General features: G+C 48.5%; 1 protein-coding gene across 4 annotated transcripts in view; it reads right to left on the bottom strand.

Annotated features, from left to right (window-relative positions):
* Positions 1–26,628, bottom strand: part of PIP5K1C (phosphatidylinositol-4-phosphate 5-kinase type 1 gamma) — a 141,742-nt gene continuing 115,114 nt past the window's right edge. Inside the window, exons 7-19 of one of the 4 annotated variants that reach the window (XM_039910449.1) lie at positions 26,239–26,538; positions 25,262–25,467; positions 23,260–23,343; positions 22,813–22,861; positions 21,197–21,281; positions 19,945–20,106; positions 18,414–18,546; positions 17,839–17,871; positions 16,197–16,301; positions 15,297–15,429; positions 12,694–12,771; positions 5,784–5,867; positions 1–5,327 (exon numbers count right to left, since the gene is read on the bottom strand). In XM_039910449.1, the coding sequence (XP_039766383.1) occupies positions 5,325–5,327; positions 5,784–5,867; positions 12,694–12,771; positions 15,297–15,429; positions 16,197–16,301; positions 17,839–17,871; positions 18,414–18,546; positions 19,945–20,106; positions 21,197–21,281; positions 22,813–22,861; positions 23,260–23,343; positions 25,262–25,467; positions 26,239–26,538 (1,455 nt within the window). In that variant the 3' untranslated portion in view covers positions 1–5,324. Of the gene's footprint in view, positions 5,328–5,783; positions 5,868–12,693; positions 12,772–15,296; positions 15,430–16,196; positions 16,302–17,838; positions 17,872–18,407; positions 18,547–19,944; positions 20,107–21,196; positions 21,282–22,812; positions 22,862–23,259; positions 23,344–25,261; positions 25,468–26,238; positions 26,539–26,628 lie in introns of all 4 variants that reach the window. The other 3 variants (XM_029052642.2, XM_029052644.1, XM_039910450.1) reach the window with 3 other exon arrangements.

Here is a 26,628-nt window from a genome sequence, read left to right as displayed (position 1 = left end):
TTTTATTAGGATTTGTATTTTAATGCAATTTTAGGCTGACTACAATCATGACATAAGGTGATAGCTGGAATTATACTACGGAAGGAAGTGACAGAGGTCATTCTCGACATCGTTCACATCATATTTAGAAGTTTGAAACAAGGTCCTATAGCACAGGCTAATCAGCAAAGGAATTCCACGACTGAGCAATACACAATAAAAAAGGGAAGAAACAAATGCTTTATGACCCTATTTATTAGAGAGATCTCCTTTTCAAAATAAAAAGAGGGAGGAAAAGCAGGGGACACTGTATAGAAGTGTTATTTTGGGTCAGCAGTGGTTGCATTTTTTTTTTTTAACACAGTTCAGGATTTGAGGCAGTGTCCCCTCAAAGAACTCAAGCTTAAATGATCAAATATTGGAGCAAAGGGGAAACACTACATGGAACCCTCTTCAATAGTTCAGACGTACAAGGTTTCATCATTTACACTGTAAAACATGATTAGAGTTGGACAGAAATGCAGTTTGACTACCCAAACCAAACCCTACTTTAAAGATAAAAACTGGAAATAAGCACAGGGGACTGACCGCAAGACCCCGCAGCAACAGTACAGTATAAGAGAACTCTACTAGTGACAGAATATTGCATTTAGCAGAATTCAGGGAATGGTGGTTTTTCAAGAGGAAGAGCACTTGCAATCTAAACTCTCACATAAATGTCTTTGTTTAATACAGTACAATAATTCAAATATCCACTTTCTTAGCAATAGCAGCCATCGGAGAGGAGACAAATGTGGGGAGAAAGGAGGGGTGCACTTAGGCCAGGAAAATATTTACATATTTTTACACAAAAGGAAAAGAGTTTTAGGAGTCATTCTTATTGGGGTTCAGGTGAGGCAATCTGTTCACTAAACATTATAAATAGTTCTTGCCTTTTTCCTGCCCCCCTCCCCAAAGACTAAGTTAATGCTGCTGTACTACATAGTCTAAAGAACAGTTAGCATTGATTTACAATTCTCTGAAAAATGGTCTCCAAAAAGGGTTGTCTTAAAGCAAAAATAGAAACATGACAATATCAACTTGTACTTTTTCTACCCCCCCCCCCGCCCCCCCAAACGACAAAAAAAGCCACACTTTTACAAACATTCTTTACGCAATACACTTACATAGAGGAAGTCTAGAAAATGGCATTGGAATATGAACGAGCATCATATACTTGGGTCAAATAGAGGCTCCCCAAATCACAAGTGATCCCATAGGCCTGAGTTTTGCTTTTTGCCTTTCCGGGGCAGGAGGAGGAGCGGGAGAGGGGAGGTGGCAATGGGGGGGTAGTTCACAAAAGACACAGCAGGGTCCGTTTCAGGTGCTTGGCATTTCAAAGGAGGGAGAAGGAGAAGCGTAGGGACAGAAATGAGACCTGGTAGATGGATCACTGTCAAAGCACACCACAGACCTGCTCCAAGTCCGCAGACCTGCTCTGATAGCCAGGCAACTGGAGCTACTTCTCAGAAGCAGATCTGTTCGTTCAGCATGGTAGGGTTTTGGAAAATCGTTTCAACGGGCTTCCTGGGGTCGGGGGGAGATGGGGAAACTCAACCACCCTACACTAGGCTAGTCCCAGGAAACCCAGAAGCAGCCCTGAATAGTTCAATTCTGATTTTTCCAAGAGGGTCCTGGGGGAGGAAAAAAAAGAGCCTCTAAGAGAGTTGCAGAATTACCTTAGGACTGCACCCTTTGAAGAAAATTCCTTTGCAGCTTGATGGTGTATAATACACACAAGCCACAGCCCTCTACTCGAGAGCACCAGCTGGCTCCATGCCTTGAGAAATGAAGTTGGGCAGGCTGCTGTCAGATTACCTGGGTGGGCTCCTTCCCATGCACTACTGGATCATAGAGAAAACCTCTAGGAACAAAAACCTTGCCATTCATGACTAGAAGACACGGCGTTCTCCATTTGGGTTCACTAAATGTCACCGGTAGGGGCCATGTCTTTAGGAGACACCAATCTGCACTTGGGGTTTTCTGCTGAAATGTTGGGAGGACAAAAGAAATAGCTGTTAGCGGTGGGTGCAAGTCTCAGCATCTGATTTCCTGGGACTGCTTTAGGGGTAAGGAAGATTCACATGTGCAAATCCACCCACACTTGGGCGTTTTAAACTCTTCCAAGCCAAAAGGCCTTACAGAATTCTATAAGAAAACTCCACCCCTCCCACCTCCATCCAGTAACCTCTCTCTGAGCACAAATCCCTGGGAGGAATTTAGAGGATTTGATGGTGATTATGTTCTAGCCCTTGCCAAACGTCCTCCCAGTTGTGATAAGTTCTCATTCTACTTGCAACGCGAAAGAATGAGAAGCCACAGAAAAATCTATTTGCAGATGTCGTACTATCACTCCATGCCACTCTGACATCTCGCCACTGCACGAGTTCTTTAGAATGCACACCGTTTGGGCATGCTTGATCATGACAATTTGAAGCAAGGGTGTAATGTGGGAGGGTGGGAAGCAGGAGCATGGGGTGGAAACTGCTTTGTGAGCAAGGGCTACAGTTGAGCAGGTTATTGGTGCTGCTGTTTGGAGGAAGCCTGAGGATAAGGGGCAAGGCGGGAATGGGGAGTGGGTGTTGTGCACAGACACCTGTGCTTGGGAAAGGGAGCCAAACATTTTGGAGACTGCAGTGTTAAGAACATACTTGCTGTAAAAGCCCCGAAGCTGCTACAAACCTGACACCATCATCTGCAGGGGTCAGAAAAATAGCCCAAGGAGAACAGCCAAGGTCAGCCACGCGGTCTGACAATCAGGCTTATCTTTCATTGGAGAGCCTGTCATTAGCTTGCATGATTCCTTCCTTTTTTTTTTTTAAATGCCACTACAAAAAATAAAACTCCTTGTAGTCTTCATTTCCAGAAGATGCATCCAATTAGCGTTTTCAAGTAGTTCAGGCCAGTGATGGGAAACACACAGCACGAGATTAAAAAATGGAGCAGCTATATATACATATATATGTATAATCCCATTCAAATGGCAGAGACCATGATTGGAATGTGTAAAATTGCCCTATTTGAATCAGCTTCTTTTCAGCCCAGACTGAGAACAAAGAGATTCTGACATAAAACGTTATGATTCTGGTTTAGCTTTGATTAATGAAGGCCCGGAACAATGTTATAATTGATTTAATTGCTCCAGCGGAAGACTTGGGTTCCTCATTGTCTGAAATTAACAGGCCAACATCTTTAAAGAATGGCCTTTCCTAGTTTTAATCAAAACAGCAAAAGAACCTCTCAGCCTGAATGTTTTCTCTACAGTCAGGTAGATAACTCAATTGGAGAGCATAAAGCAGCACAGCTTCCTGGTGAGTTAGCATCATAAATTGAGGAACACTCAGGAAATAACTATTAGGGACCCTCTGGGTCAGCAAGTCCAATCAACATATTTAGCTCAATAAATGGTTCATGCAATAGGATGGAAGCCCCGGGGTTTAGGAGAAAGGGGGTCCCGAAAGTGTTGGGTGGGGGTCAGGGGGGGATGGGACGGCAAAACGTTATTTTGGAGGTCTCCTGCCTGCTCCCATCTCCAATCAAGCAGACAAACGTGATTGCTCAAAGGTAAACGCACCAGCATCAAAACTCCTTTTGCAAATCTGCAGCTGAGAGGCTGAGCCCCTTTCTGTCTCAATCTTCCTGAGTATTTCAAAGTCATTTGGTGATGACCCTCCATGTTTTGGCTTCCAAGGGAAAAATTTCCCACACCTCCTTCCTCCTTTCTGGAACCTGAATTTCAATCATAAGCATGATAATAAATAAAGTCCACAGTTGCCATCTGCGGAAAAGGCTTCATCCACAAGAGATGCAGTTGCCTTTGCCATAAAGGGGTGGGGTGAACGTGGGGCTCTGTCTCATTTCTCATCAGTACCACACCTGTCATCTTAATAGCACCTGAGGGAAGATTCAATCTGAAAGACTGAAACCATTTGGAAAATCCTGATCTTTGACTGAGGCATCCAACTTAAAACATATCCCTTTTAGCCAATAAAGCAAAACCAAAAGGAACAACAAAAGGAGGAAAGAAAAAAAATCTGAATCCAAATCACTTCTGCCTGCCGTCGCATAGCTAAGCCGAACGGTCGCTTAATAGCCACGCTTACTTCTGGTAGACCGCTCTGCCGTTTCAAGCTGAAATGAATTTGCGGTGCCGGATAAGGATTTGTTCCTACTGACTCTATGGAAAACTGTCTTTACAATGCTGCCTTTAGATAGGGGCAAGGGGAGGGAAGAGATAAAAAGCAGCAGTCTTAGAGTGGGCACCCTCTAAAGTTTTCTGATGGGGCGGGGGGGTGGGAATCTGATGTTCTATATGTAGATTTTCTGAGCAAAAGAGCCCTGGGTTCCTAAGTGGCTCAACTTTGGCTTGATGCAGTTTCCAGACTTGATTCCACTCTGGGAAGGAGCCAAAGAACATGGGAAAAGCACAGGGTTTTCGCCCTCCAAGACAACAGGTGGGGAACACCAATGTGGGTTAAGCCCATAGAGAAGGGGAGAGGAGAGTTCCCTAAGCCACAGCCAAGTCCAGGAAAATGGAGGATATCCTGCCTCGGGCCATTCTGCCCTGCTTTCCCATACTGACGAATGCATTCATTTCAGGGGTCATTGGTAGCTTTGAAATCTATACAGTGATTGACTCCCCAGGGCTAAGCCAGAAATAAACAGTGGGGATGAATTTCTTCTGACGATTTTCCTTCCCTTCACACCCACCCTCCCAAACAACAGGTACGCTGACCTTTCCCTATCTCCAGTGAGGCATCCTGTGATCCCAAAACAAATATAGAGAAGAGCCAAGGGTGTGGTACAACCCCATTCTGTTTTATGGTGTTTTTTTTAAATAGAAAAGCACATTTGTGCTGTCGGTGTCTGTGCAGAGCTCAAAGACCTCAAATAAATATAGGATTTAAAAAACTCAAAAGGTTTGCAGTATCTCATAAACACACACGCACACACGCACACACGCAGTTACAGGAGTGCTCAGATGGAAAACCATTTTTGCTCTGCCCCAGTGATTTCTTTGCCCCTGGACGCTCTGCGCCCAGAAGCAACGTTTTCTTGGCAGTCCACGGCTTGAAACAGATGAGGCGAATGGTCAAGTTGTTGGATGGGGAGGGGAAGAGAGGAGGGCGGGGACACTGGGGGGATTTTGCGTTTCCCCCAGTGGGAAGCGGGGTGTGCGAGGTCCTGCTTGTGCAGCGAGGTGGGCATCGGCAAGCTTCCCCCATGGCCAGTCGGCACGTCAACAAAATGGAACCGCTTTCCGTAGAGGGAACACTCAGCTCCAGACTTCAGTGTCTGCATAGAAATTACTGCAAAGAGGCAAGGAGGAGAGGGTGAAGTGTCCGTAGCGGAACCACATGTTACTCCCGAGCAACCCCAATCCCCCCGGGAGCATGGTGGGGTAGGACAGTTTCTCCCTTTTTCACAGCCTCCCCCTCCCCATCAATCTCTTCCAAGCCAGCCCCGTGAGTTTCACGTGGGGCTGCCGGTGACTCCTGGCCGCCCAGCAGATGCCACCTGGAGCCAAAGAGACTCTTGGAGTCATTCATTCATTCATTCGATAGTACTTATTGAGCGCTTACTATGTGCAGAGCACTGTACTAAGCGCTTAGTCCACTGAGGTCCAGGACTGCTGCATGTCTTCAGCCACAAAGAGCATGAGGACAGTGGTTGGCGGTAATGCCATGAGGCCGGACATCCGCCTACAGGAAACTGAGCCCCAGGGTCTAATTTAACCCACCAGGCCACCTCTACCGGACACTTACTGTATCGCTCTCCTCATCAGAGACCGAGTGGACTTGCATGCTATAGTGGAGCGGGGAGTAAACCCAACTCCTCTCATCTGTAGGCTGCCAGAGGCGGTGGGGGGAGGTGGAAGAGGAGCAGCAGCAGCAGCAGCAGCAGCAGAGCAGGGAGCAAGGAAGAGAAAAAAGGAGAAAAGAAAAAACGGAGAAATAAAAGAGCAGGCCACCCCAACAGTAAGAACAATCGTCATCTCTGCAGAGTTTTCTGCCAGGATAATGTCACTCACCACTTCGACTGATTGGCTGCCCTTCTCCCTGGGAGAACGCCCTTCAAATTCATCCTGGAATTCTAAATCTGGGGCAAAGCTCCGAATGCTAATCAGGACAGGGGAGGCCAGCATGTGACGGCCCTGCAAGGCACCACCTACTTAATGACGGAGCACCTTTCTTTGGGTGTCAAAATGGAAGTGACGACATTGCCAATTCAAAAAATAGTTTCTTAATACCAAAAGATCGGGGGCCTAGAAATCACCCAGGAAGTGCGGGCCGGGGCGGGGTGGGGGGAGGAGGGAGGCGGGCGGGTAGCAGGCTGACTCAGGCTAATGTTAGGAAAGGTGAAGGAAGAAGTTAGTTAACACGCCACAAGGCGGGAAAGGAATGGAGACTGGAGACGACAAGGAGGTGACAAACAGAACCAGATTGCTGGAGAGTCAATGATTACACCTGCAGGGAGGTGGCAGGGCCCATCTGGCCAATTCTATTTTGCTGCTAAATCAGGATGGAGGTGATGATGCCATTTCCTCCCTCCTGCGGCACCTCTAGTTATCCAAGCCAGAAACTGACAGAGGAGTTATTCTGGTGATTTGTTTAAAAACAAATAAGGTGAGGGGAAAGGGAGATACCTAGCTGCAAAGTATGCTTGAGACCCATGTATTTTGGGGCAGGAGTTTTTCTTTCCTCCCCCTGATAGCGCATGGGAAAAGTCAAATATTATGACCGCCTCCTCACCCAATCTACCAGTCTCCACTCCATCCTAATCTTCCTTGACCCCTCAGAGGCCTTCGACATTGTGGACTACCCTCTGTTCCTGGCAATGCAGTATCTAAGATGGGCTTCCACCCATTTCCCTCCTGGTTTCCCTCCTACCTCTCAGGCTGATCTTTCTCAAGTCTCTTTCGCCGGTTCCTCATCTGCCTCTCACAGGGGTGAAACTAAAGAAGAAAATCTGAGGAGCATGCCCATGAAATGTCACGTTACACCAGGAATGGAGGCGTAAAGTGATGACATCATAGGCAGGGCTGGATGAACGCTGGGGCCCAAACAAAAATGAAAGCGGGGCCGTCGGACAGGGGATGGAAACCTTCAGGAAGGGGCACCTCCCCTCTCTGCCTTTCCCCTCCGCAGCTCAGTGGGAGCGGCATGTGTGCATCAGTTTCCGACAGAACCAGATCAATTTGGGTCACCTCCAGGTGGCCAAGGTGGGGATGAGATAGCTCCTTGAGGGCAGGATCGTGTCTACTTCATTGTACTTTCCCAAGCATTTAGTATATAGGGCTTGCCTGGAGTAAGTGCTCAATAAATTCCACCGATTAACTGAGTCAATCTAGCTCCCTCTCACTGTGGGCAGGGAATGTGTCCGCTAATTAATTCTGTGGTATTGTATTCTCCCATGCATTTAGTACAGTGCTCTGCACATAGTAAGCGCTCAATCAGTGTGATTGGTTGATTGATTGTCAAGTGTCAGCCTGGCAGGTCTCGGGGCTGCTCCCTCCTCTCTTCCCCAGCTTGTCTCCCCCCCGCCCAGGAAACTCTCCATTCGTCTTCATCCTGGAAGGCCCTCACCTTCCACTCTGAGCACCCCAGCAGTGGAGGAGGAGGAGGAGGAGGGAATGAGCAGGTCACCGCTGTCTCTTGGCATGACTGCCAGGCTCAAGGTGGGGCAGGAGGTGGGGAGAGCCATAGGGCTCAGTATCCGTGTGGCTGGGTGGATGACACAGCAATGACTGTTAGGGGCTGTGCTGGGCTGACGGCGGAGGAGGGACCTCAGGAGGTCAATCGATCAATGGTATTTACTGAGCACTTACTGTGTACAGAGCACTGAACTAAAGCGCCTGGTAGAGGACAGTATAACAGAGTCGGTAGACATGTTCTCTGCCCACAGGGAGTTTACAGTCTAGAGGGGGAGACAGACAAAATAAATCATGGATGTGTGCATTAAAGGGTACAGATCCAGTTGTGAGGGCGATGCAGAAGGGAGAAGGAGTAGGGGAAATGAGGGTTTACTCGGGGAAGGCCTCTCAGAGAGATGTGATTTTAATAAGTCTTTGAAGGTGAGAATGGTGGAGTGTGAGATACGAACGGGGAGGGAGGACGTGGGCAGGAGCCGAGGTACAGTGAGTAGGCTGGCATTAGAGGATTGAAGCATGAAGGCTGGGTTGTAGTAGGAAATCAGCAAGGAAAGGTGGGGGGGTGCGAGCTGATCGAGTGCTCTAAAGGTGACAGTAAGGAGTTTCTCTGGGATGTGGGCATGCTATGCACTCGGCATAATCCTTCCTCGCGCTCCTCAAAGTTTCACCCCCAAAGTCTAGCCCACTTTCCACGTCCAGTCCCCCCAGTGGTGTAGAACGTCTCCTGTCCTGACTACCGAGCTACCCCGATACCCACCAAGCTCCACCAGGAGCCAGGCTTCCTGGCTTCCAGGCTCACCACAGTCCAGGGCTGTGCCGCAGCCTCTGGCAGGGACGGGTACCTCATCAGGGCCAAGCCCCCTTCTTCCGGAAAAAAGCCCCTGCTCTGATTCACACTAGGTTTGTTTTACCGGTGCCTCGGGGTGGTGTTCCAGACTGTTCTGCCTTATTTTCACCCCAACCTGAGGATCTCCTTCAGAGCTCTATTCCGCTACCCCACACTTTTCTCATTTTATACTCACTCCCTCGGGGAGCTCCTCCACTTTCACGGCTTCAGCTATCACCTTTGTGCAAGATGACTCCCAAATCTACCTCGCTAGTCTCTCCTTCCAACCACAATCTCAGTCATTTGATTAACTAAGATTATTCGCTTACTGTGTGCAGAGCACTGTACTAAGCGCTTGGGAGAGTACAATATAACAGAGTTGGTAGCCACATTCCAGGCCCACAAGGAGCTCACAGTCTAGAAGGGGAGACAGACATTAATAGACATAACAGACATGTACCTAAGTGCTGTGGTGACTAAAGGGTACAAATCCAAGTTGCATGGGCAACGCAGAAGGGAGTGGGAGAAGAGGAAATGAAAGTTTAGTCAGGGAAGTCCTCTGGGACCGGCTCCCATGACATTTCCTCTTGCTTAAAAGGCATCTTCATATAGATGTCCCACTGGTCTCTCAATCTCAATGCATCCAAAACTGAACTCATCTTTCTTCCCAAATCCTCTCCTCCACCTACCTTTCCCATCACAGTTGACCTCACCACCATCCTCCCTGTTTCTGAAGCCCTCAACTTGGATATCTTCCTTGACTCCTTACCCTTTCATGTCTCACATCCTGTCTGTTGCCCAATCCTGTCAGATTTTCTTCCCCAACATTTCCCAGATCTTCTCTGCCCTCTCCATCCAAATGGCCACCACCTTGGTCCAGGCCCATGTCATATTCCAGCTTGACTTCCACAACAGTCTGCTCTCCGATCTCCCAGCCTCTATTCTCTCTCTGCTCCGGGTCCTTCTTCACTCCACTGCCCAGATCATTTTTCTAAAGCGTCGTTCTGAAAACATCTCACCACCCTTTAAATACTCCCAGTGGTTACCCATTCCTCTTCCCGTCAGACTAATAGTTTATAAGGCAGTGCATCAGCTCTCTCCCCATCCTCTCTCTCCACCTACTACACTCCAACTAGCACGATCCATTTCTTCTGCACTCATCTTCCCTCTGTGCCTTGTTCTTGACTCTCCTGGCTCCACCCCCTGGCCTTCCTCCTGCCTGGAGCTCCCTCCCAACCTTCAAATCTGCCGGACCTCAGCTCTCCCCATCTTTAAAACACTTCTGAAATCCCACCTCCTCCAGAAACAGTCTCCAATTCATTTTTTCTCTCCTTCCCCAGGTAACACCATCCTTATCACCTCAGCACTTGAGCACCCACTATCTCATCCGCCCTCCCCTCTGCATCGACTGTGCACTTGGCTGTGGATCCAATCCCTCAAGCACTTTGAGACTCACCCCAACCCCACAGTAGTTAGGTAAATATTTGTATACTCTACTATTTCTCTGATCCATCATCTATTTTCATGTCTGTCCTCTAGACTGTAAACTCCTTGTGGGCAGGGATCCCATCCACCACCTCTGTTGTATTCTATTTTCCCGAGCACTTAATACAGTGTTCTACACTTACAGGGCAGAAAATGCTCAATAAATACCACTGATTGATTCTTATTGCATTTTTGTACATATTTTACGTACTAAATAGAGCACAACTTCCTCCTATGTCCCTTTTGCCCATTGGATCATAAGCACCTTGTGGGCAGAGATCATATCTTCTTCTACTGTACTTTCCCAAGTGCTTGGTACAGTGCTCTGCACAGTAAGCATTCACTAAAGGCAACTGATTGACTAATATTAAGCCCCAAACTAGCAAGAGCAAGAATTGGCCCAGATAGAAAAAATTAACGTTTAAGGATCCACCATACTATACCTCCCCTCTCTAAACTTTTTCAGGAAGCTCTGACATCAGCAGATGGACTGTATTTCCAACTTTTTCATTCTTCCTTGCAGAGTACAGTGCTCTGCACATAGCAATCAATCTTATTTATTGAGCGTTCACTGTGTGCACAGCGCTATACTAAGTGTTTGGAAGAGTACAGTACGGCAGAGTTGACAGACACATCCCCCTCTCACAACAAGCTTAAGGTCTAGAGGAGAAGACGGACATGAATATGAATAAATTACAGATATGTACATAAGCGCTGTGGGGCCGAGGAAGGGCAAATAAAGGGTGCAAAATCCAAAGGTGACGCAGAAGGGAGCGGGAGAAGAGGAAATGAGGAATTAGTCGGGGAAGACCTCTTTGAGAGGTGGTTGCTCAATAAATCCCACTGATGGATCCCTGTCGTGTTCTCTCCCTCTGTCGGCACTCTCTGTGATCTCAGGGCACCCTTCCATACCCCCTCACTGGGTCAGCGGGAGCAGAGGGGAGAGCCCAGAGTTGCCAAGAGTTCCAGGCCCCAGATTGGACAGTCGGTAAGCTCCTGCAATGATTCAATATCACAGGAAAAAAATGCAGTTTGCAGGGACTCAATCAAATGCATTTTAACCCTTCCGTACGGCAACAAAAACTTTGTTGTCGTTAGCTGAGCGTATGGTGACCTTAGCGGCCTTAAGAAACAAAAATGTGTCTTCCATAAAGTTCTTTCACTTGTGGCAGTGAAGCCTCTGTGGTGCATTCTTTAAGTGAGTCTCAGCATGAGGATCGGAGACCTAGTTGCTAATTTTGTTGCTTAGAGGAGGTCAGCAGATTCCCCAGTAGCACTTAATGCACTAAGTCTCATTGAGCAAGATGTCAAAAGGGGCACTAGGGAGGTAAAGCAAGCAGGGGTGAGGATCGGTAGGAAGGCAAGGGGGAAGGAGTGTCAGCCGCCCCGATGGACTTCCCAAGGTGGCGGTGAAGGGAGTAGATCTTGTGATTTTGCCTGGGGAGATTCGTGGGTGGGTGGCTGGCCCAGTCCACATACTGTTCCATTTGTTTCGTGGTATTCATTAAGTGCTTACTGTGTGCCAAGCACTGTTCTAAGCGCTGGGAGAAAGAAGTTAACACATGGTATTTACCCCTGGTACCTCCCAGTGGATCTACCCTCTCAACCAAGGCCGGCCCAAGGTCCGCTCAAGTCTATCAACCACTCGGTCAGAAACAGGAACTTGTAGATTCTCTACCAAAGTCTCTGCTGCTGTTGTGAACAGATTTACTGTTAAGAATCAGTTTCCGGCTGAGAAGCGGAAGTCTTAGTGCTAGGACTGTTGGGGATGGTTCCATCAAAGAGAATAAAATTTCCTGAGGGCAGGGATTGTGTCTTAACACTGTCAGACTCTCCCGAGTCTTCAGTTCAGTGCTCTGCACATGGTCGGTGCTCAATACATACTACCAGGTGATTTTACTAGCCAACAGAAATGGCTTCTAGCTTTTACGACCACCCCTCACCTAGTCATCCTGTCTTAAGTCTCTGAATGTGGTTCGGAGTTTCTACGGCCCGGCCTCCTCTCTGCTCATCCAGGGGCTTTCACGTTAACGCCTCCATCACCGTGGACAAGACAAAAAGGTGGCATCTCTCCAGCTTTCTTTGGAAAGTCAAGCTGGTGCCTTGGGTCCCTAAAGGCTGAAGTGGAAATTCAGAGTCACCCGAGTGCTAGTAACTCCTTGGCACTAACAGTCGAGGCCGAGCAGAAATATTTACGGACTCCCAGGAAGCAAACTTCAGCCACCTGAGGGGAAAGGAAAGGCCAAAGCTGCGTCTTGGTTTCATCACCAAGAGACAGCGCTTATTCAGTCAATTAAGCAGCAAATTAGGAATCCTTAAGGCTCTGACGAGTGGTCGTGACTCAGAGGCTGTTCCTGCACTGGGTGATTTCTTTGGGTAAATCAACCTTCTCGGGACCTTGATCCAAAGCAAGCTGCTTCCTGGAGACACAGATCGTCATAACGAGAGGCAGAGGCAGATGGACGATCCCTCACACCCTAACCCGCTGATTCTGGGCTTGCCCTAGGAGAGAGAGGATGACCTGTTTGTGTCCTACTTGGGTCCAAACCAACCTGTAGGACAAGAGGAAGGGCAGCCCGGGGCACAGGCACCGTAAACAAAAGGAGGCCGAGGGAGCCGACGACAGCTGAGATGTGATCTCCGGGGACTGGCTCTACTGAGCCTTTCAGAGGTAGCATTCGACTGCCCTGGCCAACTGCTGGGTTCAACTTACAGTACCGGAGGAGGAAAGCGAGGCGGCTCGGAGTCGGCGCCGGCGGGGAGAGTAAATCCAGTACCTCCCATCCGTGAACTGGATGGCGCCACAGGAAGGGAGGTGAGGAAGGAAACAGAGGAAAAGTGATGAAATGAAAGGGCAAACCAAAACGAAAAAAACAGATGAAAAGAAAAGCAACTGGAAGGCTGGGGGCCTGGAGATCTGGGAATGGCGAAGCCCCAAGCTCAGCCATTTTATTAGCCTCATCACAGGAAGGGAGGTAAAGTCGCCTCCGCCCCTCATGTTGTGTTCGACTCCCAGCAATCAGGGGCAGAGGGTCTGGTCTTCTGTCCAGGGAGGTTTCCAAAGCTGCCTTTTCTCAAGGTCCTGCTCTCTAGGGCCTTCAACTAACTGCTCTGCATTCAGGTGGCTCTCTTGCTTTCAAGCCAGCACCTTTCAAGGGGAACCTTCTCAGCACCCCGCCACCCACCCCTCTAATCATCCTGTTACCCCCGAGGACAGACACACATGCACCACCTTCAACACAAAAAGAATGTTCCAACCAAAAACATCACACCATCTCATGAGAGGAAAAGAACCCCAGTGAATGAGCACGAGGAGGTAGTAGGGTGTACTGAACACTTCTGAGGGGTTAGCGCTTGACTCCTTGGGGAGCAGCTAAACAGAGGACACATAGCCTGGGAGCCCGCCATTGGGTAGGGATCGTCTCTATTTGTTGCTGAATTGTACTTACCAAGCGCTCAGTACAATGCTCTGCACATGGTAAGTGCTCAATAAATACGACTGAATGTTACCCAGCCCAAAAAGATGGTTTCCCAAGAAAGCCAGGAAGTTAACCTTGAATCAGAAGCTGGGCAACTCTACCAAGAACTGGCAAGGGAAGCTCTCCATTGAGAAAAGTATGCCGGTGTTTACCAGGAGCTCTGTTCGGCTGTCATTCATGGGAAAAATAAAGACTGTGGCAAGTAGTTGGAGAAAGCAGCTGGAATCACTGCATGGTTGAAAACCACACATACACACATGTGCACGCTCACCGATTCCCTCTCCACCAGCCTATAATACTCAGTAACATATAAGTGATGCTACAATGAGGAGGATAGGAGCACCAGACAGATAAGCAGAATGTAGGAGTCCACTAGCCAGAGTGGTTTAGGGCTCTCCTGTGTACACGGAGATTCCATTTCCAGTGTGACACCTTGAGTTTGTTTGCACTTCCACACCAATTAGCCCGCCTATCCTCACAACTTCAGAGGGAGGTGGGGAGGGGTGGGACAAGTGTCCCTGTTTTACAGTGGAGGAAACAGAGATTAAGTGATCTGCCCGAGGTCAGAAAACAGGTCAGTCGGTGTCAGAGTCAGGACTAGAACCCAAGTTTTCTACATTCCAGTTCACACTTTTCCCACTACCCCCTGCTGTCACCCAAAAGGGCTGTGGCCCTTCGCTGGGGCTAGTGAGACCCTAAAGATGAACATGTGCAATCCAAAATGGCTGGGGTGCAGCAGCAGGCAAAATTGGCTTCAACTTCCCTTTCTGACCTGTGACCGGTTCCCTGAGAGCAGGCACACCGCAACACTCCACACTGTGCTTGGCCTCTGCGGGACTGAACAGAGGGCAGCTGGCGCTAAGCCACTCAGTTCCCCCCGGCCAACTCGGCCATCGCCTCACTGACTCCTCCCTGGGTCTCAGAACTAGGCTTCATCTGAGCCAGCTAAGGAATCTGCCTGCAGGAAAAGGAAAGCAGAATTGGTCACAGCCCTCTGATGTCAGATCTCCATGCCACGGCTTCAGATTGGGCCTGAAGAAAACGAGCACAGTGCCGCAGCACCGATGGGCACCTAGGGATTTTCAAACCGCACGATTCTGCTTCGGCAGCTGACTTTCCCGAGGGGACTAGGCAGAGCTTATCCACCAGCAGCCTTGCAAATAGCTTCCAAAAAGAAATCCAATAGCCCAGAAACATTTTTGCCAGCCTCCAAAAATTTCAGCTTCCTCACTCACCATCCTCTCTCCCTGGAAAACGGACTCATACCGAATTCCCTCCGCCACCACCTCAGCCTTCCAAGCTTTCTCTACCCGCATAGAGGCTGATGGTCAATGCGAGCACCACGCTTCTTTGCATGTCACCCCATCTCCTGACATTTTCTCAGTGAGAAGGAGAAAAAATGAGGCTTAAGAATGTGCCTTTTTAGAAACTATTCTGCAAGGCTTCTTTATGGTCTGAAGCTGTCCTCTCTTGCGTTAACTTCACCCCAAGGGCCTGGCATGGGGTTTTGTGGATGTGGACTCCGAAGTATTGTTTGATGAAAATAGGCAGGTCAGATCAGTTTACCCAATTAACTGTGTGTGAAGAAGGCGCCCTCGGCCAGTCTCTGAAGACCTGCTATTCTGGGACCTCTCCGATCATCCCCCTTAGTTAGAAATGGAGTGGGAGCATTCTTTCAAACTCTATTCTTCAGAGAAGACCGGTGGCAGGGTGTCTTGAAGCTGCTGTGGCTAGAATGCTTTCTTGACCCATGCTGGCTGAGCGACAGATCGATCCAGAGTGCGACCTTAAAGAATAGGGTCTGCCAAAGGGAAGGGACCTAAAGATGGCGACTTACAAAGTATATGTCAGTGGCTGGCACTTCATCTTCATCGGATGCTTGGCTGGCTGGCTCGGAGGCCTGGCTGGCAGTTTCTACCTCCACAGCAACAGTGGATGTGACAGTGGCAGAGGCTGAGGAAGCTGCTTCCCTGAGAACACAGAGGAAATGGAGTAGTAGGACAAAGTTGACTTAGAACTGCCAGGCTAGGAAGCCGGCCTTTCTGTAGCCCCTTGCTTATGGAAAGGAACAATAAATACTAGGAGAAAAGTAAAGAAGGCTAATCGCACGCCTCTGGGCGAAGACTTTGTGGGGTGCTTATTTGCTAGGTTGGCCGACTCCCACATTCTTAGAGCCCCTGGTGAAAGAAATTCCTCTGCTTCCCCCAGGAATCGGCTCAGGAAGTTCTTCCTTACACCTAGCCATAGGCGGTTCCATGTCTGGCAAGACAGGAACTTACAGAAAGAATGTATGTCACCTGTTTCCTCACTGCCTCTGCCAAAAGTTTAGGGAGGAATGACAACCGAACCCGTGGAACTGCGCAAGAGGCAGGTACAACCCAGGGATTGAAGTTGGTCGCCGAGTATTGGATTACTCCCAGTTGTGTGCAGGGCACGTTGCTTTCCCTAGCACTTACTAAGGTGCCTGGAACATAATATGCTCTTAACAAATACCATCATTATTATCATTATTATTTGGGCCATTTCCAAACCCAGAGTTCTTTAGGCAGCATTCCCCGAGGGGATCTTGGGGTCAAGGGGCTTGAATCCTAGAGTCTGGCAAACACCCCGGGGAGTTACCACAAACTTGAAAAATCCAGGTCACAAGAAACCTGGATGAAGGTTTCCGGTCACGGTTCCCCACATTTCCACCCCAGCAGCTGCACGACGACTTGCCACCTTGCAACCGAACATTTACCCTTTTTCCTCTTCTTCTGGAGCCACAATCTCAACGCTACATTTAGCCTCTATTTCGACTGTGATCTGCTGGAGCTCCTCTTCGACGTGCACCTCCTCGTGGGACCTGGGAAACCAGCAGGAAGACCAAGTCCTCTATTTTAATTCTCTCATCCTGGGTTCCTTCCTCCCCACACAGAGCAAACCAACCCCCATGTTTTGATAAGAAGCAGATTCTCAGAGGTTTCTTGCATTTTAGGCGGGCCAGTTTCCACATGGGCCAACCTGACGGTGCAGTGAACCATCGGATATTGTGACTGACAATGGGTTAAGTCTGCCTGAGTGCTCATGATTTAAACATGACACAGATTACAGATTGAAGCTCATATTTTAGTACTGAATGTTAATCAGAGGGCTCAGTGCAGGCAAGGGAACCACAAGAACCTAGTCTTTTATTGCCCAAAGGCAATTCCTCGCCTCAGTGAACGGCCTGTCCAACCTACCAGTGTCATCAGTTTGTTCCTTATGGCACAGATGAGCAGAGTGGCCTAGTGGATAGAGCACGGGACTGGGATTCAGAGGACCTGGGTTCTAACCCTGGCTCTGCCAATTTTCTGCTCTGTGACCTTGAGCCAGTCACTTCACTTCTCCAGGCCTCAGTTACCTCATCTGAAAAGCAGGGAGAAAACACCTGTCCTCCCTCCCTCTTAGACCCTGAGCCCCCTGTGGGACAGGGACTGTGTCCAGATCTGTTTATACTATATCTACCCCAGGCCTCAGTACAGTGCTTGGCGCATAGAAAGCGCTTCATAAATACCACATTTCTAAAAGTTGCTTACATGGTTATTTGCTGCCTTCATTTGGTCTGTTTTTGATTGTAAATTCTAGAGGGCAAGTTTATATCCCTTGCCCAACACAGCACCATGAACAGGTGGATGCTTGACGAACAGATACTAATCTGGGCAGCTGAGTACGCAGAAGCCAAAAGAGTGTTTCGTGGTTAATTCCCAGAAGTAATTTCGATTTAGACAGGCAGCTTCCCATCCTCCCCACCTCAAAAAAAGCCACCACTACAGGAACACCTCCAGGTACTCTCTTCCCCCTATGGGCACCTGAAGGCATCTGGGATGATTCGAGATTCTCTTTGTAAACTGTTTCAGAGATCTATAAAGTGATTGTGATCGTTTAGCGGAAAGAGCGCGGGCTTGGGAGTCAGAGGACGTGGGTTCTAATCCCGCCTCTGCCATGTGTCTTCTGTGTGACCTTGGGCAAGTCACTTAACTTCTCTGGGCCTCAGTTACCTCATCTGTAAAATGGGGATTAAAAGTTGTAAGCCCCACGTGGGACAACCTGATTACCAGCGCTTAGATCAGTTAAGCACATAGTAAGTGCTTAACAAATACCAAAATTATTATTATTATCTGTAGATTAGTACAATTCAGACGACCAACATTCTGAGGAAATTAGAGGCTAGATGTCTTCACAGCCTGAAATGGGCCCGAGAACCTGAACGAGCTACTGAAGTCTAAACCCGAGGGAATAAATAAGGCACGGAAACGACCACTCTGTTACCTGTTCAAATTCTCACACCTGCTCTTACGGAGAACCTACCCTCAGGAGCCCCGTTTTCTAAGAAGTCATACGAAGGGAACTCAGTTCCTTACCGGGCATCTTGGCCAGATGAATGAGTGCGACGCCTGCAAAGACAGAGCCACAAATATGATCAAATACAGTCACCGACTTCCTTTGAAGCAGATTTATAGACCAGCTGATCCCACAGTATGGCTTACTTTCCCCAAAGCATGCTAGCTCTTCCCCAGGACACTTTTACTTTAAAGTGACAGGTCACCATTCCAGGATCAAGCAAAAGGGATTTGAATAATAGTAATTAATAATAATAATTCTTCGATTTCAGAGGGGACACTGGCTCCGCAGAGGGTTCAGCTGGACTCCTTTGGGTGCAGTCAGCAGCTTTTTCTGATACGATGATAAATGGCCCACAACCGAATATCAGACAGTCATGGAACGTTCAATCCCTGAACGTTCATTGACCTAAGAGTCATTCAAGGCAATTTCCTCATCCAAAAGCCCGAGGCCCTGCAGCCCAGGCCCACATCTGAAAGGAGCTGGTTACGTTTGTCCCGACAGCCTTTTGTTGGCATCACCGTTTGAGGGGAACCACTGAGAATGAGCAAAGTGGTTGGCTATTTGCTGGAAAGCAAGCTTTTCTCACCTGTACCTGGGTTGCTCAGAGGTCTCAGAAGGAGACCGCTCAGGGATGGAGAGAGATGTTGACGACAGCGTCGTGGCTATGGAGGCTGTGGTTGCTTCTTCAAATGAAGGGGGAGTGCAAGGTAGCAGGTCTGGCCTGCCTGCAGGGCCCACAACAGTCAAAGGGAAAGGGAACATGGTATGAGTGATATTTGAAGTACTGCTGCCCTCTCCTGAAACCCCAGTGCACCGCTGCTGCGACAGATCCTCTGATCAAGTCCCTTCCAGCCCCCTGTAGGGGATCTGGGAACTGCTTGGACCAAGAAAAGGAAATGATGGACATTCAGGATCAAGAACAGATGCTTTAAGAACCACCACCTCTTCCGATAGGACTGGCGGGTCCCAGTGACGACCGAACCGACATTTCACTATGCCAAACTATCGAGTGGCTTCGGGCCACACCAGATAGCTGCTGGAGGGTTAAGGTCGCCCCCCGCCCACCCTCCCCCATACCCTTATGACAAGATTGGCATGCCAATGTCAGATACTTTGACCAGAAACTGGATGGGATCCAACTGACTTTAGGAACAACTGAAACAGTAACTTTCTAGGGGCCAGACTGGGAGTCACATCATGTATACTGTTGAGGGGACGGAGAAGGGAGTTGGATTTCCTGGGGGAAAAGCCAACTAGACCTTCCCCTCACCCCACCCTGGATTGGACATGGCCTTTCCAGAAATTCAGGATGACCCAGCCAGTGTTAAGTGGAATCAAAAAGTTCTGCTCACAACTAGACCGCTCCTCCTGGCCCCTGAACCAAAAAAAAAAAAATTACAAGAGGAGGCTCGGGAACTGATAGCCCAGAACAGATCCCTGGGCCAGTCTTTTTCCAAGAATTTCCCACAGGTTCACACCAGACCCTCAGCACCAGAGAGGAAACTAGTGAGCTGAGGGGTTGTTAACAACCTCGCTCCCTCTCTCTGGATTAAAATCGGTTCACGCTTGTCCAGTGAAGGGAGAGAGGAAAGGTCTATCGCATCAGGGCTGAAAAGAATTTCCAAAGCCACCCTAGTATGTGCAGTCTAATAACGCCTACCCTTTCCCCCCTCTGCTTCCTCCTTAATCCCAGTGGGAGATTAATTCCTTCTGACGGTCACATCTACGCATCCCAGAGATGTGATCACACCTGCCTGTTGGCAGCAATCAATCTGCAGTAGTGATTCTGACAGAATATTCTTTCTTTGAGACGATCACGGAACAGGAGATTACACAATGTGGTACCCCCTTCTCTCTTCTTGGCACCATCATTTGGCTTTCCCCCTTCCTGGTAAACTGCCCGAGGTGAAGGGATCACCCCAGTTCCCCATTCCCAACTCCTCTTGCTTAAGTCTAGCAGTGGTTAAATCAGTGTAGATGCACAGAGAAAACAGGCCGCCTTGGGGAATTCTATGCCAGCTGCTGAGGTTTTCTCTGTATTGGCTGAACTTGAACCAGGCCAGAGGAGGATGGAGCAGAGAAGCACTTCTGCTATAGACCGGGGTGGGTGGGAACACTATTACCTTCGTCCTCTAGAGTCGGGTAGCTCCTAGCAGCCCGCAGGTCATACTGAGCTTCCTCCCGTTCCGTGGGGATCTGGCTGGCAGAAAATGCTGCTGTGGGCCCGCTAGGCTTGACAGCTAATAAGGCACTGCGACCTCTCTTAGATGGTGAGGATTTCAGAGCTAGAGAGGAAAGTGGAGGTAGGCAGAAAAAAAAGGGTCAGGATGTTCAAAGATTTCCCACTCACACGACCAGCCGAAGAAAAAGCTGCCAGGAGCACAGAGGTTTATAGTCTCATCTCATCCCAGGCATCCCCTCCCTTTACGGCACCTGAGTCTACTGAGGCATTTTAGGGGGAGCTGTTTGCAGGTCCACAGAAATGATCAATGGAATGAAGGGTATAAAATATTTCTCAAGGGGAAACCTTTAGAGGGATGAAACCCCCGGTCACTGCGGGAGGTGGCCCCTCCCTAAGAGTTTTTTTTGTTTTGGTGGGGTTTTTTAATGGTATTCGTTAAGTGCTTACTATGTGCCAGGCACTGTATTATGCGCTGGGGTAGATACAAGCTAATCAGGTTGGACACGGTCCATGTTCCACATGGGGCTCACAGTATTGATCCCCATTTTACAGATGAAGGAACTGAGGCACAGAGAGGCTAAGTGACTTGCCCAAGGTCACACAGCAGACAAGTGGCAGAGCTGGGATTAGAATCCAGGTCCTACTGACTCTCAGGCCCTTGCTCTAACCACTGGACCACACCGCTTCTCTATATTCAATATTTCTCGGCAATGAAGAGGAGACATACAATCCTTGATAAAGTCCGACTCCCGACACAGACCCAAGTAAGATTCCACTTCTGAAGTACGCTCGGCCACACTAGCCGAGGTGTCTCAAAGGCATGGCTGTGGCCGGGAGCCGTCAAGTCCAAAGGAATCAGAAGCAGGCCCTGGTTAGCAGCATGGAGGATATTCAGGTGGGAGCACTGTGGCACAGGTCAGCAGGTCCGACAGGCCTGACAGATTGCTGGAGCCTGAATTTCCCAGCACCAGCACCCCTCTTCCCCTCCCAGCTTGCAATCTGACCCCAAACGCATTTCTGCTCACCACATGGTTATGTTTTTAAAAGAACGGGGGTGATAGTTTCACCCCAAGGTGTGAGGGGAAACAACAAAAATGGGCTCACTGGACACTAGCTTCTCGTGGAAATGATGAACAAACATTCTCACCCACTGCCGTGACCCGACTAAGTCTTGAGAAATTGAGCGTACTTACACGAGTTCTTCCGAAAAACAGTGTTAGTCATGAATTTGAAAAATCTCTCAGCATAGAAGCTGGGTCGGTGAACCGAAACCGTGTCCTGAAACAGGAGCGGTAAGGAGTGTTACACCATTTTATTTATACCAAAAATAAAAATGAAAATGAAATCTTGCGGAAACTCATCCTCCTTTTGAATGCTGCTTTAATTAGCTCATTTTCCCTGTACCCAATCCACTTTGATACTACAGATAAACTGGGAGCACTGCCTGCATTTTGATTAGGTTTTCATTACAATTTGGAATGGATTTAGGATATTTGGGCAGAGAAGAGGGTACCTATATTTTGCAGGGCTGATAAGGGTGCTTGTTATGTAAATAAAGCTTTCCCATTGCATCATGAAAAATGAATACTTCTGAAGTTCACTCAGATTTGGAAAAAAGAAGGCACGAGTACATACAGAGTGACCGCATCTCATTTCCCTTTCGCTGATATTATTTTAAATATTTCAATTGGCTGGGGGGGAACCTTGCCTTTTATAGTCCTGAATCCCAAAGACAGTTATGTAAATAAGGTGTTCATTTTCTAGATACGGGGAAGAGGGTAGCTTCCTTCTCTTCCTGTTCCAAACCACCTCATTCATCCCTAATGGAAACTATCTCCTCTCCCTACCCCTTATAACTTAATGATAATTATGGTATTTGTTAAGCGCTTACTAGAAGCACTGTTCTATGCGCTGGGATAGATACAAGTCTTTTAGGTTGGACACAGTCCCCGTTCCACATGGGGCTCACAGTCTAAGTAGGAGGGAGAACAGGTACTGAATCCCCATTTTACAGATGAGGGAACTGAGGCACAGAGACTTACCCCAGGTCACATGGCAGGAAAGTGGCAAAGCCAGGATTGAAACCCAGGTCCCCTTACTCCCAGACCTGTGCTCTTTCTACTAGGCCACAATGCTTCCCAACTTCCCCCCAACCTCCATTCAGGAGAGAGCTACGTGAGCAAGTCTAAAGAGGGATAGATAGGAAGCTTTTGTATTCCTGCCTGCCTGCCTCACTTTGCTGCTGACTTTAAACTTATTACAGGGAGAAGGAAACAATAATGAAAAGTCAGTAGGACTTTGAGGTAGGGGCTAAACTTAGGGCTCCTCCCCCAGCTTTGGATCCCAAAGGACCCCAGCTAGGCCTGAGCCATATTCACCTCCTGATGGATTCAGAATCTGGGGAATAGGATCAAAAAGAAATTGTTGGGCCCAGCCCTGACGGGTACTGGCGGCTGGGAAACCTGAAGCACCCTTCAATTGGGGGCCTGCTCGCTTCTCTCGGAGAACTGTAGGTCCACAACCCTATCCTTCCAGTGGAGACCCGAGGATATTCACAAACACCAGTAAGACCAGAGATCCTTCCTGCCACGGCCAAGGTCGACACGGAGTCGGAGCAAGGGACTGCGCTTCTGGCACCGTGGACCTCAGTCTGTTTGTTCCTGCCAGGCAGGGGCCCTGGCGGAAGGGGATGCTGGGGACAGGCTTTCCTAAGCCCAATGGAGGGTGGGGAATCCCAACCAGGAGTGAATCACGATGGTTACACAATAACCCAGAGGAAAGTCCACTGAAATGTGCCCCTCAAACTCACCCCATCATGGACAAGAGCCTTCCAAGTGTGTTCCAGCTTTTTGATGAATCTAGAAAGAAAAAAAACAGGCACCCTAGTTAACCGATGCACTCACTTCCAGTGTCCTTTGTTCCTGGCTCCACTGAGAAAGTTAAACTCCCTCAGGAAGGAAGGACAAAGGATATTCAAATTTTTCCTGAGGTATTACCCAAGTGACTAGAGCATTCTGGTTTCTAAATTCTGATTAAGGTCAGGCAGGGAACTTATGCAATAGAAAGCTCTTTGAATTAGGAAGATGGTCCCCTTCATCCCACATTTTTTACATTGGCTACTAGAGTAACCAGGGTAGGCTTTAAATTCTTTTTGGAAGACTCCGTCCCAGGTGGCCAGGCCTAATCTCTCCCCAGTTGAGAGCATTAGAGGGGATTTAGAGTGCCTGTGGCCCCAGCAGCTAGCCGGGTCACCTACCTGTAGGACTGAAGGATATCGATGATTCCTATATGTAGCAGAAGACGCTCCCCTTTGCCATTCACTGCAGGGATCCCGCCCATCCTGCAGGAAAGAGGAATGTGCAGTGGCTGTCACATCTGGTTCAAAGAAGAGCCGCATGAATAGGGGACCGGGGAAAGGGAGACTGGGTTACGCTACAGCAGCCATCCCGTTAGTCGTACCAGGGGAACCTGACGACTTTGAGAGCAAGTAATCTCTCAGAATGCATCCGTCGCCAAGCCCAGCTCCTTGTCAGAAAGAAGGCAGTGGGAAAACAACTGCCCAATCCAGAGCACAGACCGGTCCACCTGTCACCCCAGGGCCTGGTAGGAAAATCCCACACGCTGAGACCCAAGATTGGAATATGGACACTGGAAGCGGGAAAGGGAGCTGATAAAGGCTTAAGTTTAATAAACGCACTTTCTGCCCTTTAAGCTGCAAGACAGTGGAGAGCTCCCATGGCTCTTGGTTGGATTCAAGACGGGGAGCAAGTCACTGTTAGCGCAACCCCATATTGGACCCACACGTTCAAAAGCTGTGAACACCAAGGGAGGGAAGGTGAAGGTGGCTTTCCCTAAAAGGCTTTCTCACCAGCTCCCCGCACTCTCTAGTAAAAGCGCTTCCCAAGCACTTAGTACAGTGCTCTGCACACAGTAAACACTCAATAAATATGATCAATTGATTCTGAAGCCGAGCGTTCAAGGCCCTAGCGTCATGCAGGAAATCTGCCATGGGGAGTCAATGAGAGCTTTGGCTAAGCAAGAAAAACTCAACTTATTCTGGAAGCCCAAGTGCCCTCCAGATAGCCTATGCTACTATTAGAATTCCAGTAAGATTAATAAGCATGTTTCAAATCATCGATATGCATCGGAGTGCCAGGGATCTGTCTTTCAGAAGAAAAACGAGGCTCCCCAGATAGTTCGACCCCGGCAGCTGGCTGCCTCTGACCCAGATGGAAACATGACACACAAGAATTTGTTAGGCAGGCTCTGAATAGGGGGTTCACAGAACAACTGCAGCTTGGGACTACTTATTAGGGCTAGCAAGCTCACCCTACACACACAGCTCAGACAATGCACACCTCTCACCTGCTAAACCTTTCTATTCTCCTTCTTGACCTCGGCCCTCAGGCTAATCCCTTTAAAGGGCAAAATGGTTTGAAGATTTGAAGAGAGCTCTCTCTCCCTCCCATTCTTTCCACCCTCTCTGTCTCCAACAAACCAAGAACCGGCCTGCCACAATTTATGGCCCTCAGCAAGAGCTGAACCCAGGTTAAGCTTCTTACGGATTGGGAACATGTCTAACGACTCTGGAGTATCGTACTCTTCCAAGCAGTGCGCTTAGTACAGCGCTCTACACACGGTAAGCGCTCAATAAATACCGTTGATTGATCATTAGGAGGGCAAGCTTTGGAGGGTATGGCTTCCGGTCATGGCTCTTGGCTCAGCTGGCTCATGCCATGCATTCTCTGTGATATCACTGACCCTTTCTGGGTCTTTGGTCAAATGCTGTGGCATAACAGCTCTATTGGTTATGTGTCTGTTTCTCAATTACTATAGAGGAAGAAGATCCATTTCACAAAAAAACTAAAGGCACGGAAGAATTCAGGGGGTGAATTACCCAGTTTGTAGATCATTCAAGGCTCCATTATTTCTGCTTATTTTATCTTGCCTGACTTTTGGCCATTTCACTGCTGGCAATCCTTCTACCAAAGGTTGGCAAAGGACCGGGAGGTGAGGGGGCAGCCGTGAAACGCCTCAGCTCTGCTGTTGGTTAGTAGGTGGAGGGAGAGATTGAAATAATTGGTTGAAAAAGATATTCTGCTCATCTGTGGCTTTAGGTTATTTGTTCTATTCTCAGAACCCATTAGCTTGGACAACCAAGAGCTGGCTACAGCAACTAACACTGACTCTTGCGAGAGAGCATCTGTCCAGATTGCTGTGTTTCACCCCGTGACCCACCAATCACAGTCGCCACTTACGTGTCATCCGTGTCTATCGATTCCCCCCGGGCGGCCCCACCCTGGATGGACTCCATGGCTGTGGAGTAGAGCGCCTTCTGCCCAACTGGGCGTTTCTCGTCCGACAAGCTCTGGGCTCCCTCGGTCTGCCGCTCCCGTTCCTGCTGGTCTATGTTGTGTACCCCAAGCAGCAAGCTGTAGTCCATGATTTTAAAACTTTCCAACACCTACAAGTCAACATGGGGGTCAAAAAATGAAACACACCACACACACACACACACACACACAGAGTCACCCACAATACCACAATCAGTTCAGTACTTATGCAGACCCAATTCTCCAGAAAGCATTCTTGATCTCTCCCGTAACCCCTGTCAGTTTTTACACTTGACATTTTTCACTGGCCCACGGTCAGTCTGGACCATCTTAGGGTCCAGAAGGTCAAACCTACGTTGGAGCCTCAGATTTAAACATTATTATTATTATTATTATATTTGTTAAGTGCTTATTATATATTAAGCACTGTTATAAGCTTTGGGGTTAATCAGTTCATCAAGTTAATCAGCCCAGACCCAATCCCTGTCCCATATGGGGCTCACAGTCTAACTGATCTCTATACTGTAAACTCCTTGTGGGGCAGGGAACATGTCTTTCAATGCTGTTGTATTGTACTCCCCCAAGCACTTAGTAAAGTGCTCTGCAGAAAGTAAGCACTCACTAAATGCCACTGTTCGACTGAATGATCTTCTGTCACAAGATCAAAAATAAAGTCAACTGGTGTTTTGTGGTGAGAGGACAGAGGTTCAGTTTCAATTCTAAAAAAGAACCTCCAACTTCAAAAAAAAAACAAACAAAACCCAAAACCAAAAAACCAAGCAAAACCCATCACATTATTCTTGCTCTCTCTCCTGCTTTGTAGATCGAAGCCCAAAAGACCAATGTTTTAACAGTTCTTGGCTCTGGGTTCATATTCGCACGCCCATAAGCTGCCTCCTTACCAAACAGTCTCTCTGTAAGGTTTTCACTAGGGCACTAAAGGTGTCAGCATCCAGCATCAGGCCTTCGGGCATGTCCTGCATGAAATCCAGGTCCTTGTACGTGGGGATAGATTTCTCCTTCTCCTTCTTGCTTGCCCGCCGTTTGTAAGTTGAGCCCTTGAGGTCAAACTTCAGGTGCATTTTCACGACTCTGGGAAGAATGTTGTTCATTACCACCACCCGGATGTTCTTTCCCCCTGACTGAACACAGTACAGCCCATAAAACTTTGGAAGTAGGGTCCGAGGGTTTTGGTTTAGGTTCTATGGGAAAAGAAAGAGAGAGGAAGAAGTAAAAGCAACAGAAATCTGTGAGGAAAACAAAGTGGGACCTATTTAGGGCCTCTTCCAGCC

This window comes from Ornithorhynchus anatinus, chromosome X2 (genome assembly GCF_004115215.2).
Source record: "Ornithorhynchus anatinus isolate Pmale09 chromosome X2, mOrnAna1.pri.v4, whole genome shotgun sequence".
Classification (NCBI taxonomy): domain Eukaryota; kingdom Metazoa; phylum Chordata; class Mammalia; order Monotremata; family Ornithorhynchidae; genus Ornithorhynchus; species Ornithorhynchus anatinus.
Note: the sequence above shows the minus strand (reverse complement) of the source record. Positions and strands in the feature narration are given on the sequence as shown.